This window comes from Carassius gibelio, chromosome A3 (assembly GCF_023724105.1).
Source record: "Carassius gibelio isolate Cgi1373 ecotype wild population from Czech Republic chromosome A3, carGib1.2-hapl.c, whole genome shotgun sequence".
In the NCBI taxonomy this organism is placed as follows: domain Eukaryota; kingdom Metazoa; phylum Chordata; class Actinopteri; order Cypriniformes; family Cyprinidae; genus Carassius; species Carassius gibelio.
Window position 1 is genome coordinate 30155625 of NC_068373.1, and position 14497 is coordinate 30170121.

General features: G+C 37.3%; 2 protein-coding genes across 3 annotated transcripts in view; both read left to right on the forward strand.

Moving 5' to 3' along the window:
• Window positions 1-12254, forward strand: part of LOC127942187 (zinc-binding protein A33) — a 119748-nt gene extending 107494 nt beyond the window's left edge. Inside the window, exon 7 of one of the 2 annotated variants that reach the window (XR_008149278.1) lies at window positions 11837-12254. The gene's annotated coding sequence lies outside the window, so the exon portion shown is untranslated. Of the gene's footprint in view, window positions 1-11623 lie in introns of both variants that reach the window. The other variant, XR_008149277.1, reaches the window with a different exon arrangement.
• LOC127942195 (nuclear factor 7, brain-like) lies at window positions 6312-11635 on the forward strand. Its single transcript, XM_052537856.1, has 6 exons — window positions 6312-6823; window positions 6972-7067; window positions 7647-7865; window positions 7944-7966; window positions 8047-8168; window positions 10264-11635. Exons 1-6 carry the CDS (start codon window positions 6428-6430, stop codon window positions 10773-10775), a joined length of 1368 nt encoding a protein of 455 aa, XP_052393816.1. The 5' UTR covers window positions 6312-6427; the 3' UTR covers window positions 10776-11635.
• Window positions 12255-14497: the final 2243 nt, after the last annotated feature.

Genomic DNA, 14497 nt, shown 5'->3' on the forward strand with positions numbered 1-14497 from the left:
GGCTCTGAGCACTTCCGTCAAGCCAGCTTTCAAAATAAAAGTCTCTATCGGTTAAATAACTTATAGAGTGTAAAATAACATTACAAAATATAACAAACAGTTGACTAATATTAAGAAAGGATATAATTAAATAATATAAGAATAATATATAAATCCTGGAAACTAATTAAATAACTGATGGTTATTTACAGTGGGCGAATTGAGACATGCGACGTGATCGTATACCACCCTGTTGGTTGATGTATGAAACAGCAGCAGTGTTGTCCATGATTGTCTAGCAACAGTGGCCGAAACTTCCGTAAAGCTAGATGCACTGCCAGCAATTACCGAGATAAGAGATTCTCTGTGTGGGGGAGAGCTTGCTCTTCTCTCAGTTGACCTAAAGCCCCAACTGACTGAGGTGCCGGAGCACCAGGTCCCTGTGATTGCACAACTCCTCTCGAGACCGGGCCATGATGAGCCAGTCATCGAGATAGTTGAGGATCCTGATGCCCACTTCCCAGAGTGGGTTGAGGGCACCCTCCGCGACCTTCGTGAAGACATGGGGGGAGAATGCCATTAAACTTGGGAGGTCGCCAGGTGAACTGAAATTCGTAACCGAGTGAGAGAAGCTCTCATTGTCACCCTCAGATCTCCCAGAGCACCAGTGGGGGGTCCCCTGCTCAAGCCAGAGAAACGAGGATGGGTGGTGACAGAGGGGTCTGCTGCACTCCCCTTGAGGAGTGAGAGATGCGATTGCAGTGATGCCATGTTCATACGCCCACAATATATGCATGAATCATCCATGAGCGCAGCCTCAGTGTGTTGGACGCCCAGACACTGCAGACAATGCTCGTGACCGTTAACTGAGAACAGGAAATCCAAAAACTGCTCTTTTAGCCGAAGCGCCCAGGGGAATCGCCGTCACAGGGACACCGCTGTACTGCACTTTCACACCGACTAGGAACAGCTCAAACATACAAAGATGAAAGGCTTTGTAGCGACTGTGTTGCGTCAACTACTCGGCTCTGAAGCAAAAATCTGAATGAGTGAATGCACCTGTCGCCTATTTATACCCGTAGGCACTGGGAGTGGCTCAGATAAGTTAAATCCACTAGCCAACTATTTTCATTGTCATTTTCTCTTAAACCTCCCAAGTGAGACCCCATATGTCATTCGACATAACTCGTAGTGACCGACAGATAGGGAACTGTATTGTTGTGCCCCTCCCCAAATTACTATGGAAGTAAAAAAAGGGGGTCAAAATAGAACTTTAATAAAATATAAAAGTAAATAACTAAATTGTAGTTACATTTTATTGTTTACAAAAAAAAAACTTTTTTTAGATAGACGCCTATGATCTACCAATCAGTTGTCTGATTGATTTTATGGTCTCAAACATTCAGAAATGACACAAATGTAAAAAATTATAATATAATATAATATACCTTCGCAGAAAAGTATATTAACAGCCTATGTAATATACATAACGTTGTGTATTTTAACAGTGTTATTCAATGAAAGTCGAAAGTCAAATTTTTATAAATGCTAGATTATAGACCCAGTCATTGTCTTTTTCAAAAGACATTTAGAAACTTTTTAGTGAATTAAAAGCAAGCAGTGATAACTTAAATTATGTAATAATGTAACTGATTACAGATGAAATAAGTTAATCAAAAACGTTCCACTGTGTCAATGTAACCAGTTAAGATGTTCTAAAAAAAGATGTTCTATTTTAAAATATTGCATAAACATCACGGGCAAATACACAGTTAACTTGTGATTTTTAGCAATATTCTTTTTATATATTTTGTGTGGCTTCTTGCCTTGTGCCCCTAATAATTAAATTTTTTTCACTAATCTTTTTAGAGCACATAAATGGCAAAACTATTTTAACTGCGTGCCCGCCATGTATAATTAAGGTGTTATAATAATGTGTTAGAATAACTTCATGACACAGAAAGTGTTTAAATTAGTCCAACATGGCATGTTGTCAAATTTTTAATTTTATGTTGATGTAAATTTTTTAATTTTGATCGATCAGTTCTAAAATGTTAACTTTCAGAAATGCGTCCTAGGCAAGTGTCTGTGTCGCCTATGCCAAATGGCTGGACCGGGGTAAAATTTTTTATTTACTGTTAACTTCTGGCCATAGCTGCTTATAGCCTCAACCTTCTGGACTCGAACAAGCCTATTTACTTCACTCATGAATTAATCACCCATTTGGAAAAATCAAATAACTGAATAAATTACTCTTTATCTTAATCATTATGACATCTACCACAACCTACTAGAAGTTTATTTAATTATTTAGTATAATTTCATTAAATAATTTCATAGTATTTCCATATTTCCATAGTAATAATATCGTACATATAGTTTGATGTGTGATTAATTTGTGATTAAATAAATATTCACCACATCATGTAATTAATCAGTTAAACATTTTAATCACTTACCAGCCCTAGTTGTAACAGCAAGATTTTTTTCAACAATTAATATACTTCTCAATCTGACTGCATGTTCTACCTTGACCCCCTCATTGGAGGTATGTGGAATGTTTACGACATTTTTTGTGGAAAAAGTATAAAAGATTAGAACTAGTCTGCCTACATCTACAGTTGAGTCTGTGATGTCACCAGTTGTGAAAGGAGTTTTGAGCTCTTTGAGCAGGTGTCTCTGGCACAAGTTATGGAAATCATTATGCGTTTGAAGCCTACATCTGGTGGTTGCGATGTGTTTCCATTACGTCTTCTTAAGGAGATGAGTATTACTTCTATTCTTAACAGTATTCTTCATAATGGAGTTGTTCCAACAGGCCTTAAGCAGGAGGTTATTCAGTCACTGCTTAAAAAGCCTTATAGAGAAGGTGGTTTATTCCCAGTTGATGTAATTTTTAAGTAGGTATGAGTGTCACGATTGATCACAGGAAACGAGAGATCCAAATGCAGTGTTTTTAATGGGGTAGTCCAAAATCAAAATCCAAAACAGGCTAGAGGTCAATAACGGGGAAACCAGTCCAAAAACAAGAAACAAAAAAACACAAACGCGCGAGAAAACTGGGTGACGGAAAACAATGACTCCATGAAACAGATAGAAAGCAGACCGGTTATATAGATAGTTGAAGACGATGAAAGTGGAGACAGCTGAGTGCAATTAACAGGTGTGCAATTAACTGTGATGAAGGGATAAGGCTTGTGGGAAATGTAGTGCCTGCAGTGGGTTGCCTATGGAGAAGTGAGACCACTAGTGGACACCCAGAGAAACACAGACCAGACACTGTGACAATGAGATCTTAGACAAATTTCAATCTGGTTTTAGGGCAGGTCACAGCACTGAGTCTGCACTTTTAAGAGTTGTTAATGACCTCCGTATGATCAGACATGCAAGTAACGCGGCAGCTCTGATTTCATTGGACTTAAGTGCAGCTTTTGACACAATAGATCATGTGATTCTTATAAAGTGGTTATGCCATTTAATTGGAAGTAGTGGGAAGGTTTTAGAGTGGTTCAAGTCTTATCTGTCATATAGATAATTTCCCGTCAAATATCAAATATTGTTACTTTGTTTCAGTGGCAGTGCTTGTTACATGTGGGGTCCCCCAGGGTTCTGTTATTGGCCCTATTTTATTTTTCTTGTGTATATATTGCCCCTGGACTCCATTTTTACATGACATATCTTACCATTTGGCCTTGCCAGAGGATGTTAAGATATGTTCACATATTTGGGCTCATGGTTCTGATTATTGCCATAAACAAATAAGGAATTTGGGTGTGGTGTTTGACCCAAAACTGAAATTAGACAAGCAGATTAAGACTGTAGTAAATAGTTGTTTTTTTCCAGATTAGATCTATTGCTTGACTAAAGCATATTCTGTCAAGAAAAGAATTAGAGAAGGTTATTAATGCCTTTGTTTTGTCTCATCTGGACTTTTGCAATGTGTTGTATGTGGAGTCCTGCCAGACCACTATTTCACACTTGCAATTAGTTCAGAATGCAGCAGCTAGGCTACTAGTAGGTGCTAAGAAAATTCATCATATATCTCCTATTTTAGCTTCTCTCGAGTGGCTACCAGTGAGCTACAGGATAAAATATAATACTCTCATGTATGTTTTTGAAGCAGTTCATGGGTTGGCCCCTACTTACATTGCTGCTCATTGCTGTTCGTCAAGCACCTAGGTCTCTGTGGGAAGTCACAGCCTAATGGTTAGAGTGTTGGACTTGCAATCCAAGGGTTGTAAGTTTGAGTCTTGGGCTGGCAGGAATTGTAGTGGTGTGAGTGAATGTACAGTGCTCTCTGAAATAATTGAAATAATTTTTATTTTGGGTGAAATGTCCCTTTAAATAGTTTGCACAAAGATATAAATTGTGCAAAATTAAAAATATTTTTACAATAATAATTTATGTAATTTTTGTATTATATATATTTTTTTTTTTCTCTCTTTTTTTTGATGAATCAGCAAAGCTCTATGAACTGCTCATAACTCATGTTCCTCAGTGTTTCTGAAGTTTGATCAGTGAATGTCTTGCTTTTGAATGTAGATGAAGAAGGGGCTCATATATAAAGTGAGTTTTCATTTCTCTCATGTTTTGTTCACAACATCATTCTCAGACCATCATCTGTGTTCATTCTGAGTTTTCATGACATTAGTCTTATTTCAGAACGTCCAAACCTTTGACTGCTGGTGTATATTTCACTCATGAAGACTGAGTTGTAGTAAGTGATAGTGTGAGTCGTGTTGAGTCTCCGCTCCTCTCTCAGGGAAACGGCTGGATGTGAGGAACAGACAGAGGAAAGATCCGGATGTCTGACGGAGAGCATGGGTGATGGAGGTGGAGAGTTGTCTGGAAGGAGCAGAGGGACGTTAAGCAAGCAGTCGCTTTGAGTGATGGGCGGCAGGAAGTGTGGGCGTCGGTCTCTCTGGGTTTGCCCCGCCCCCTCACACAAAGAATCCGCCCAGTAGCCACACCCACTCGAGCTGTTCCGGTGTCTCTTGCTGTCTGTTACTTCTAAACTCTGCATCCACAGGCTGAGGTCTGACGCCTCGTTCTTTACTTGTTTCTTTTTCTTTTTTCTCATCACCTTTGGTGTCTGTTCCCCCCAAACATCTTCAGACAAATACTCTTCCTTCTCAGTCCTGATTCCTGTGTCTCGGCCGCGGGTCCTCGCTGCAGCATTTAGCAGTTTGCCGTGATGCCCGTGCTGAACTTTGACCATTGGTGGCTCGTTATTTATGGATATCTCATCTTTTTGATGGTTTGCATGTACAATTTTGGGCAGTGGCTTGTCTTGAATGCATTTGAGTCCATGCAAGGCTGAATTTCGGTGAGGTCTGTCCATTAACGGGTCAGAATGATCAACAGACTGACCCGATGTGTTTAAGACTGAACGCAGGCGACGGTGGGGCGGTAAACTAGCAGACAGACCCCTCAGACCCAGCGTACGGAAGAGAGGAGCGGGTCGAAGGTCAACCCTGTGACGCTCTCCACAGTCCTCACTAGTTTTGGTGATTTCACTGGCGATGATCCCGAGTCCAGCAGAACTGTCTGGAGTTTTCTCCATGATGGAGTCTGGAGGAGGAGCAGAGATCAGTGTCTTTAGCTGTAAAAGACATCATTCACACTGCAGAGTAATACAGGATTCACTCCTGTTTAATCATTCACAGTGACAAACAGATTCTACAACACAATTCAAGCCAACAAACTCATATATTACTTGTCCCTGCCAGGTTTTTTTATTTAATTAGAGTCCAGAGATCTTCAGTGGGGCCACAGGAGGTGATAGGAGCTCCATGAAAATACTGAACTCTCGTTAAATCCATGATTTATCTTTCCATCTGATTGATGGTGGTCAGAATAGAAGACAACAAATTCCATCATTCCACGCCCTTTCTTAGCGTCATCAAAACACGATTGTTATTGTTTTGGTAGTGCGCCCTATAGAGGTAAGTTCTACAACCTGTACTTTTAAGGCTGCTCGATTATGGCTAAAATCATAATAATCATATGCTGGTCAATATTAAAGGGGTGGCTGATTGTTGCTAAAGTGTCATGAGTCTTCTTTTTTTTTACCAATATTTGTGTCATTGTTTTACAGCATTATATTTGAGAATTGCAGAGCAAGTAAATTTGTAATGTATTCTGTTCAAATTTACCCTGAAGAAATCCTGATGATGTTGTTTAACCTGTTAACACACCCAAAAGTGATCAGAAACTCCTCCCTTACAACACTTACCAGGAAGAGACTGACTTATTTCTGTCATACAGACTCGCTTCTCTCTCAACAAAAGCTATAAGTATCAATGGAAAAAGGAGGAGAAACTCTTGAAAGAAGGATTTCTGAGAAGTGTGTTTGGGAACAGACAGCAGATCTTTGTCATTCTCATTTTTCATCATTTTTAAACCGTCTTTCAGAAAGTGAAAGTAAACTTTAGATCGCAGGAGAGAAATGGATTCACTATCTGAAAAAGATTTTTCTTGTCCCGTGTGTATTGAAATCTTCAAGGATCCTGTTGTTTTATCATGTAGTCACAGTTTCTGTAAAGAGTGTCTTCAACAGTCCTGGAGAACTAAAGAAACTCAGGAGTGTCCTGTCTGCAGGAGAAGATCCTCAAGAGATGATCCTCCATGTAATCGTGTTTTAAAAAACTTGTGTGAGTCGCTCCTGAAGGAGAAGAAAGAGAGGCATTCATCAGAGTCTGAGGAGCTCTGCAGTTTACACAGTGAGAAACTTGATTTCTTCTGTCTGGAGGACAAACAGCCGGTGTGTTTAGTGTGCAGAGATTCAGAGAAACACGACAATCATAAAGTCAGATCCATCAATGAAGTTGTGTCATCATACAAGGTAAGACAGATTTATATTGTGGGTTAAAACTCATAGAAACTGAGTAACATACTATACAAATTTCTCTATCATTTTCCTCATACTATAACACATATGATTATATTACAGAAATCTCTGGTGTCTTATAGATTTTGTCTTTAAATTATAGGAGGAGCTCAATACAGCAATGAAGTCTTTACAAGAGAAACTAAAACACAATGAAAAGATAAAAGAAGAGTTTGAGAAAACAGTTCAACACATCAAGGTGAGGATTGATTCTTTTGACACTGATAGCTGAATTGATTTGTATGAACTCATTTCAGATATGTTGAAGATTGAGCTGGAAACATTATGAATCTAATCTGAGGGAAGAGTTGTTTTTTCCTGTTGTCAAGTATTGTAGATTTGAATAACTAGCGTGTTGTTAAATCTGGGACCTCATCATTGATGCTTTTCACACAAACATTGCGGTCAATAATATCTCAAGCACCACCCTCTATAAACTCTGTTTAATATGGAAAATAGTCTATGAATTTTCTTTCAGTTTGCATATTATTTCTAATTTTCTAATTTCTGTTCTAGTTTCTTAAAAGTTTATTTGTAGTGATTACAAATGACTTTATGTGTATTTTATTAATAAGCCAATTAAAGCTGTTATTTTAAAAAGGGTTGATGGTATTCATTTGCATTTCTACCTTACAGAGACAAAACATCTACTGCTGCAGTACTAGTACTTCAGGAAGTTAAAACTGTAGTTAACTAACCTTTACTCACTCACTCTTCATGCTGCTTCAGAATCAGTCACGTCTTTGAGACGATTAAAGTGAATGTGATTTGATTTCAGTCTCAAGCTGATCAAACAGAGCAGCAGATTAAACAGCAGTTTGAGAAGCTTCATCAGTTTCTCAGAGACGAAGAAGAAGCTACAATCACTGCACTGAGAGAGGAAGAGGAGCAGAAGAAACAGATGATGGAGGAGATCAACAGACACATCTCAGCTCTTTCACACACAATCAAAGACATGGAGGAGATGATGAAAGACAGTGACGCCTGCTTTCTGAAGGTCTGATTTCAGATCATTGATTGATTGATTGATTGATTGATTGAGTTGTTGATGATCAATTGTCTGTTTGTTCTGCAGAAGTTTCCAGTCTCGATGGAAAGGTGAGTGATCTGCTGCTGTCTCTGCTCTCTCTGCTTCTGATCCAAAGTCACTTCAGTTCTGATCCTGAATGTTCTTCCAGAGTCCAGATCTCATCACAGCCGGATCCACAGACTCCTTCTGGAGCTCTGATTCATGTGCCACGATACTTGGGCAACCTGCCCTTCAGAGTCTGGAAGAAGATGCAGGACATCGTCCAGAACAGTGAGTCTGCAGAAGATCAGAGCTCTTACACACACTCATCATGACACAGATTAACTAGATTATTTCAGTTCGTAGTGAGTAGAGATCAGACTATTATTCCTGGTATATAACAAACTATTTAGAAAAGCCCAGAGCAGACTCAACAGTGTAAAAGTGAAAAGAAATTTGAGACTTCATTTTTGATTCTTTTGACTGAAACAGAGAACCTCAAAGATGTTATATGTGCTCTACTAACTTCCTCAAACACTTTCCATTACGATGGTTTTACTAGACGAAATATTGATAGTCTCTGGAGTTCATGAAGAAATCTATTTAGCTAATTATTTATGGGATTCCTTACACTGTAAATTGCAGGCTGTAGTCTAAAGCATTGCATTATTTTGCATTGCAACATAAGAATTTTCTGTTAAATCATATAATTTTTTCAATGTTTTTAAAAAGTATTTGTTGTATTAAACAAGCAAACCTCAAAGTCATTATATTATCTAATAAAATATTTCTTAAAGGGGACATGACACACAGTTTCTGTCAATATCATGTTAATCTTGAGTAACTATCCTTCATTTCTCTGAAGAGTGTTTAGTTTGATCAGATTTATAACAGACTGGTACAGCGTTATGATTCTCTGAAATCAGTCAAGCTCCTGGAGGCGTGTCGTGGGCGGAGCTAAAGAGTCACTAGCACTTACACTTCTGCTCTTTATGACATCATACAGAGCCATACTCCCCAAAAACTCTCTGAAAATTGTACGAACCCTGAAAGAGTGTATTTAGTGCAGAAACATAGTTTGTTTCTTTTTTAACTTTGGTCATGTTTAGCATGAAAATCCAACATTTTAACATTATAAATGAAATAGCATTTTACTGTATAAATAAACTGTATTTATTTCTGTGACGTGTATTTTAAGCATCATTTCTCCAGTCTTTAGCGTCATATGATTTTCAGAAATCAGAATAATAATAAACTGATTTACAGCTCAAGAAACATTTCATATTATTATCAATGTTTAAAACTCTTGTGCTGCTTAATATTTATGCAGATACCAGAGTACCCATAAATCAAATGGCTTAAAAAAACAGACTAAACTTCTGTTAAACTCAGTTAAAAAGTATTTCGTGAGTGGGAGAATTAGGGCTAGGGGGATAGAAAATGTGTACAGAAGAAAAACCATTACGTCTATATGGAGAGTCAAATAAAACATTTACTGTACATGTGTGTGTGTGTATGTGTGTTATAGAAATGAAGGTTTTATTCAGCAAATATATATTAAATGTATCAAAAGTGACATTAGAAAATAAATACTTAATTTTATATTTAATTTTCAAATAAATGCTGCTTCTTTTGACATTTCTATTCATCAAATAGGCCAAAAAATGTTCCACATAATGTTAAGCAGCAAAAACACTGATAATAATAAGAACCATTATTAATAATTTAGCACCAATAATAATTGAGCAGTAAATCAGTAAATCAGACCGACTCTGAAGACTGGAGGAATGATGCTGAAAATACAGCTGCACATCACAGAAATAAACTACACCTTAAAACATATCCACATAGAAAACAGCTATATAAAATGTAAATATGTCACAATATAACTCTTTAACTTTATTTTGCATCAAATAACTGCAGCCTTAGTGAGCAGAAGAGACATCATTGAAACATTTAAAAATTAATGTTTCCAAACTTTTGACAAGTATTTTTTTTACACCATTCATACATATTTAGGAATGTGTTGTTAATTCTTTAATATTGATTTACAGTAAGTGCTGAATATTTCAAGAATATTAATGACAGATTATTAATTACTAAGTCAAACAACAGACAGTAACTAACGCTTTAAAACACACGCAAACACACACACACACACAAATTAAGACCCAGTTTATGAACAAGATTCTTAGAGTTCAATAAACTGGATTTTTACAGTTTCAGTGTTTAATCTGAACAGATCTGATTGATCGATCTTTTTTAAACTTTTCCAATATCAGTTTCTCTTGATGGACACAGATGTTTGAATCACACATAGTGTTTGTGTCTCTTGATCATTATATGATCATCAGAATAAGATCATCTGTTGATTGTGTCTCATCAGCTCCTGTGATTCTGGATCCAAACACGGCTCATCCACTTCTCGTCCTGTCTGATGATCTGACCAGTCTGAGATGGAGCTTGACCAGTCAACTATTTCCTGATAACCCAGAGAGATTTGATGAGTGTTACTGTGTTCTGGGTTCAGAGGGGTTTAACTCAGGGATACACTGCTGGGATGTGGAGGTTCAAGAGAGTCTGTGCTGGAGTGTTGGAGTAACTACAGCATCAAACCAGAGGAAGGGACGGGATTTCTATAACACTGATAATGTCTGGTGTGTGCAGTATCATGAATCTCCATTTAACTCAATCACAACATTTGGTTTTCCTGTTAAACAGAGGCTGGACAGGGTGAGAGTGTATCTGGACTATGACAGAGGAACCGTGTCATTCTCTGATCCTGTAACTAACACACATCTACACACATTCACAACCACCTTCACTGACACCATCTTTCCATTCTTCTGTTGTTATACTTATAAACCTCTAAAGATCTTACCGCTCAGCAGTCAGTAAATGTTACACCTTGTTACGAACCTCCAGTGAAGAGTCCAGAGGAGAAGGTTTTCAACAACAACAATAATAATAAATAATAATAATAATAATAATAATAATAAATAATAATAATAAATAATAATAATAATAATAATAATAATAATAATAAAACCACTTCGGGTTGAAGAAACAAAGGAAACTGATCTTCTGTACATATGGTGTTTTATTTTACCAATTGAATTAAACCAAATACATAATAGATACAAACAACTACAACGAGGAAAGAAAGAGAAAACACATTACTCTTTACCACCCTCTCTCCACCGAGAGAGTAAACCCCCAACACGAGGATCAAACTTATTTCACGCTACTGCAGGAACTCCACGAACGCCCCTTCAGTATCACCCAGCTCTAGGAAGCTGTATCCATCTAGACGTCTGCTCTCCAGCCACTTCACCCCCTTCTGCCTGTTCTCTTCCCTTTTTACCAGCTCTTGCTCTCCTGCTGATTGCCAACAGGTATTCCTCTAATTAATTGCCAACTGAAAACAGGTGTGCACACAGGACCTGTGAAAGACAAAAAAACAGCAGTACATCTAGACAGACAGACAGACACACACACACACACACACACACACACACGAAGGGACGTAACACACCTGTAGGTCTGGATCTTCCTGCTTTCATCAAGTTTCCAATATTTCCTCCATATCACATAAGAGTGCTGTTGATCTGAATATTAGTACAGCTGCTGATCACATTACGCTATTGATATTATACATCAATAAATAATCAAAATAATTTAGTGAGATTAAACTAACTTTTAAATTATTGATTATGAGTTTCTTAGATCCATCATTATCTGCTGAGGTGAAGTTAATATCAAGTCACTTCATTTCAGTCACAGTATATCCAGATATCTTCAGCGTTCAGACACAGAAAACATGGAAACATCAGGGAATATTAAAACTATTATCTTCAGGCATGGATTTCTGTTATGATAATATATTTTTATTCATTAGTTTATTCTCTAGATTTATTAATCAAGCGTCATGCTGCACTGAATTAAAACTCACGGTGAAGGTTAAAATCAATCATGTTATTTCTCAAATCTGACCGATGAGAAACCGTGATGTGTTGTGAATCCCCACACATCTTTCTGTAGAGGGAGAAACCGAAAAAAAGAAATGTTAGTTTTTCTGTTTTGTTTTGTTTTTTCAGTGTGAAAGTGTGTTGGTTTTCAGACTTTCTGTTGTTGGTTCAAATGTTTGGAGCAGAAACATTGTGCTAAACTAAAACTAGTGTTTAAACGTGTATCATTAAAGATTAAATCCAGTAAAGCTGACTTTCTTCACACGGTTGTGTATGTGGTGAGTGTATTTTCATCAAGGTTAGCTCAGTTCAGCTCAGTTTTGGTTGAAAATGTTCTTGTTTACTTATTTAAATGTGAATATTAATATAGATCTGTGTTACTTTAGTATAGTAATAGTGTTATAGTTTAAATTAATATTTTAAATCTATAACTATCTCTCTCTCTCTCTCTCTCTCTCTCTATATATATATATATATATACTACATTTTCTGTTTTCATTTTAATTGAAAGATTTAGTAATTTTGTTTTAAATTAAAATAAGAAATGTTGTCTTGGCAGCTAGCTAAAACAAAAATGTTATTTATAAATGTTATATTTAATTTCACTTTATTACATTTTATTTCACGCTTTTAATTCACTTCTTAGCTAACTATAATAACTCTGACTTAGATTAGCTGTTTTTAATGCTATAATTAAATAAAATATTTTAATTCCAGAAAATTACACTACATTTATTTTGCATTTGTGTTAAAAATTTTGTGATTTCTTTCTTTGTTCCTTTTTTTCATCAAAAGTAACCCTGTCTGTTTCTGGTCTCCATTGACTTCCAAAGTATTTAGTTATTAACTCTCTGATTACCCACATGCTTCAAAATATCTTCTTTCATGCTCAACAGAAGAAACTCATACAGGTTTAGAATGATTTAAAGCGGAAGAATTGAAATCATTTTCATTTGGGTGAAATGTCCCTTTGAATAGTTTGCACACAGATATAAATTGTACAAAATGAAAAATGTATACATATATATATATATATATATATATATATATATATATATATATATTTATATTTTTTATTTTGTGGGGGATGAATCAGCAAAGCTCCATGAACTTCTCATAATGCTTGTTCCTCAGTTTTCATGACATTAGTCTTATTTTAGATATCCAAACCTTTGACTGCTGGTGTATATTTCACTCATGAAGACTGAGTTGTAGTAAGTGATAGTGTGAGTCGTGTTGAGTCTCCGCTCCTCTCTCAGGGAAACGGCTGGATGTGAGGAACAGACAGAGGAAAGATCCGGATGTCTGATGGAGAGCAGGGTGACGGAGGTGGAGAGTTGTCTGGAAGGAGCAGAGGGACGTTAAGCAAGCAGTCGCTTTGAGTGATGGGCGGCAGGAAGTGTGGGCGTCGGTCTCTCTGTGTTTGCCCCGCCCCCTCACACAAAGAATCCGCCCAGTAGCCACACCCACTCGAGCTGTTCCGGTGTCTCTTGCTGTCTGTTACTTCTAAACTCTGCATCCACAGGCTGAGGTCTGACGCCTCGTTCTTTACTTGTTTCTTTTTCTTTTTTCTCATCACCTTTGGTGTCTGTTCCCGCCAAACATCTTCAGACAAATACTCTTCCTTCTCAGTCCTGATTCCTGTGTCTCGGCCGCGGGTCCTCGCTGCAGCATTTAGCAGTTTGCCGTGATGCCCGTGCTGAACTTTGACCATTGGTGGCTCGTTATTTATGGATATCTCATCTTTTAGATGGTTTGCATGTACAGTTTTGGGCAGTGGCTTGTCTTGAATGCATTTGAGTCCATGCAAGGCTGAATTTCGGTGAGGTCTGTCCATTAACGGGTCAGAACGATCAACAGACTGACCCGATGTGTTTAAGACTGAACGCAGGCGACGGTGGGGCGGTAAACTAGCAGACAGACCCCTCAGACCCAGCGTACGGAAGAGAGGAGCGGGTCGAAGGTCAACCCTGTGACGCTCTCCACAGTCCTCACTAGTTTTGGTGATTTCACTGGCGATGATCCCGAGTCCAGCAGAACTCTCTGGAGTTTTCTCCATGATGGAGTCTGGAGGAGGAGCAGAGATCAGTGTCTTCAGCTCGTTCACACTCAAGATTAATACAGATGTCACTCCTGTTTAATCATTCACAGTGACAAACAGATTCTGCTACACAATTCAAGCCAACAAACTCATATATTACTAGTCCAGGCCAGGGTTTTTTATTTAATTAGGGTCCAGAGATCTTCAGTGAGGTGATAGGAGCTCCATGAAAATATTCAGAGAAATAGTGTGTGAAAGTAATGATAAAAAAATGAGTAAAAATCAAATATAAAAAGAAGAAGTTTGGATTAAACATAAATGAATAAATGTTTAGGCATATTTATAATAATATTCTTTCGTAGTATAAAGTGGGTCTACAAAGATGAAACTATATAGATGTCTTTCTCTTACATCAGCATATTGGAAAAGAAAAGATTGAAAACTCCCGGGTTAAATGGTTAGCAACATCCATAAACTATCATATAAAAACAGATTTATTATTTCGTCTTTTGATTATGAAAGAAGGAAAGTATTTCTTAGATTGACTTTAGTTGAAATTATGAAAAATCACTGGTATTTCAATGTATTTGGCAGATATAGTAATGGTAACG

Coding starts and splice junctions, on each gene's coding strand:
- LOC127942195 (XM_052537856.1), top strand. CDS start 6,428: ATGGATTCACTATCTGAAAAAGATTTTTCTTGTCCCGTGTGTATTGAA. Junction 7,866..7,943: donor GTGACGCCTGCTTTCTGAAG/GTCTGATTTCAG, acceptor TTTGTTCTGCAG/AAGTTTCCAGTCTCGATGGA. Junction 7,967..8,046: donor TTTCCAGTCTCGATGGAAAG/GTGAGTGATCTG, acceptor ATGTTCTTCCAG/AGTCCAGATCTCATCACAGC.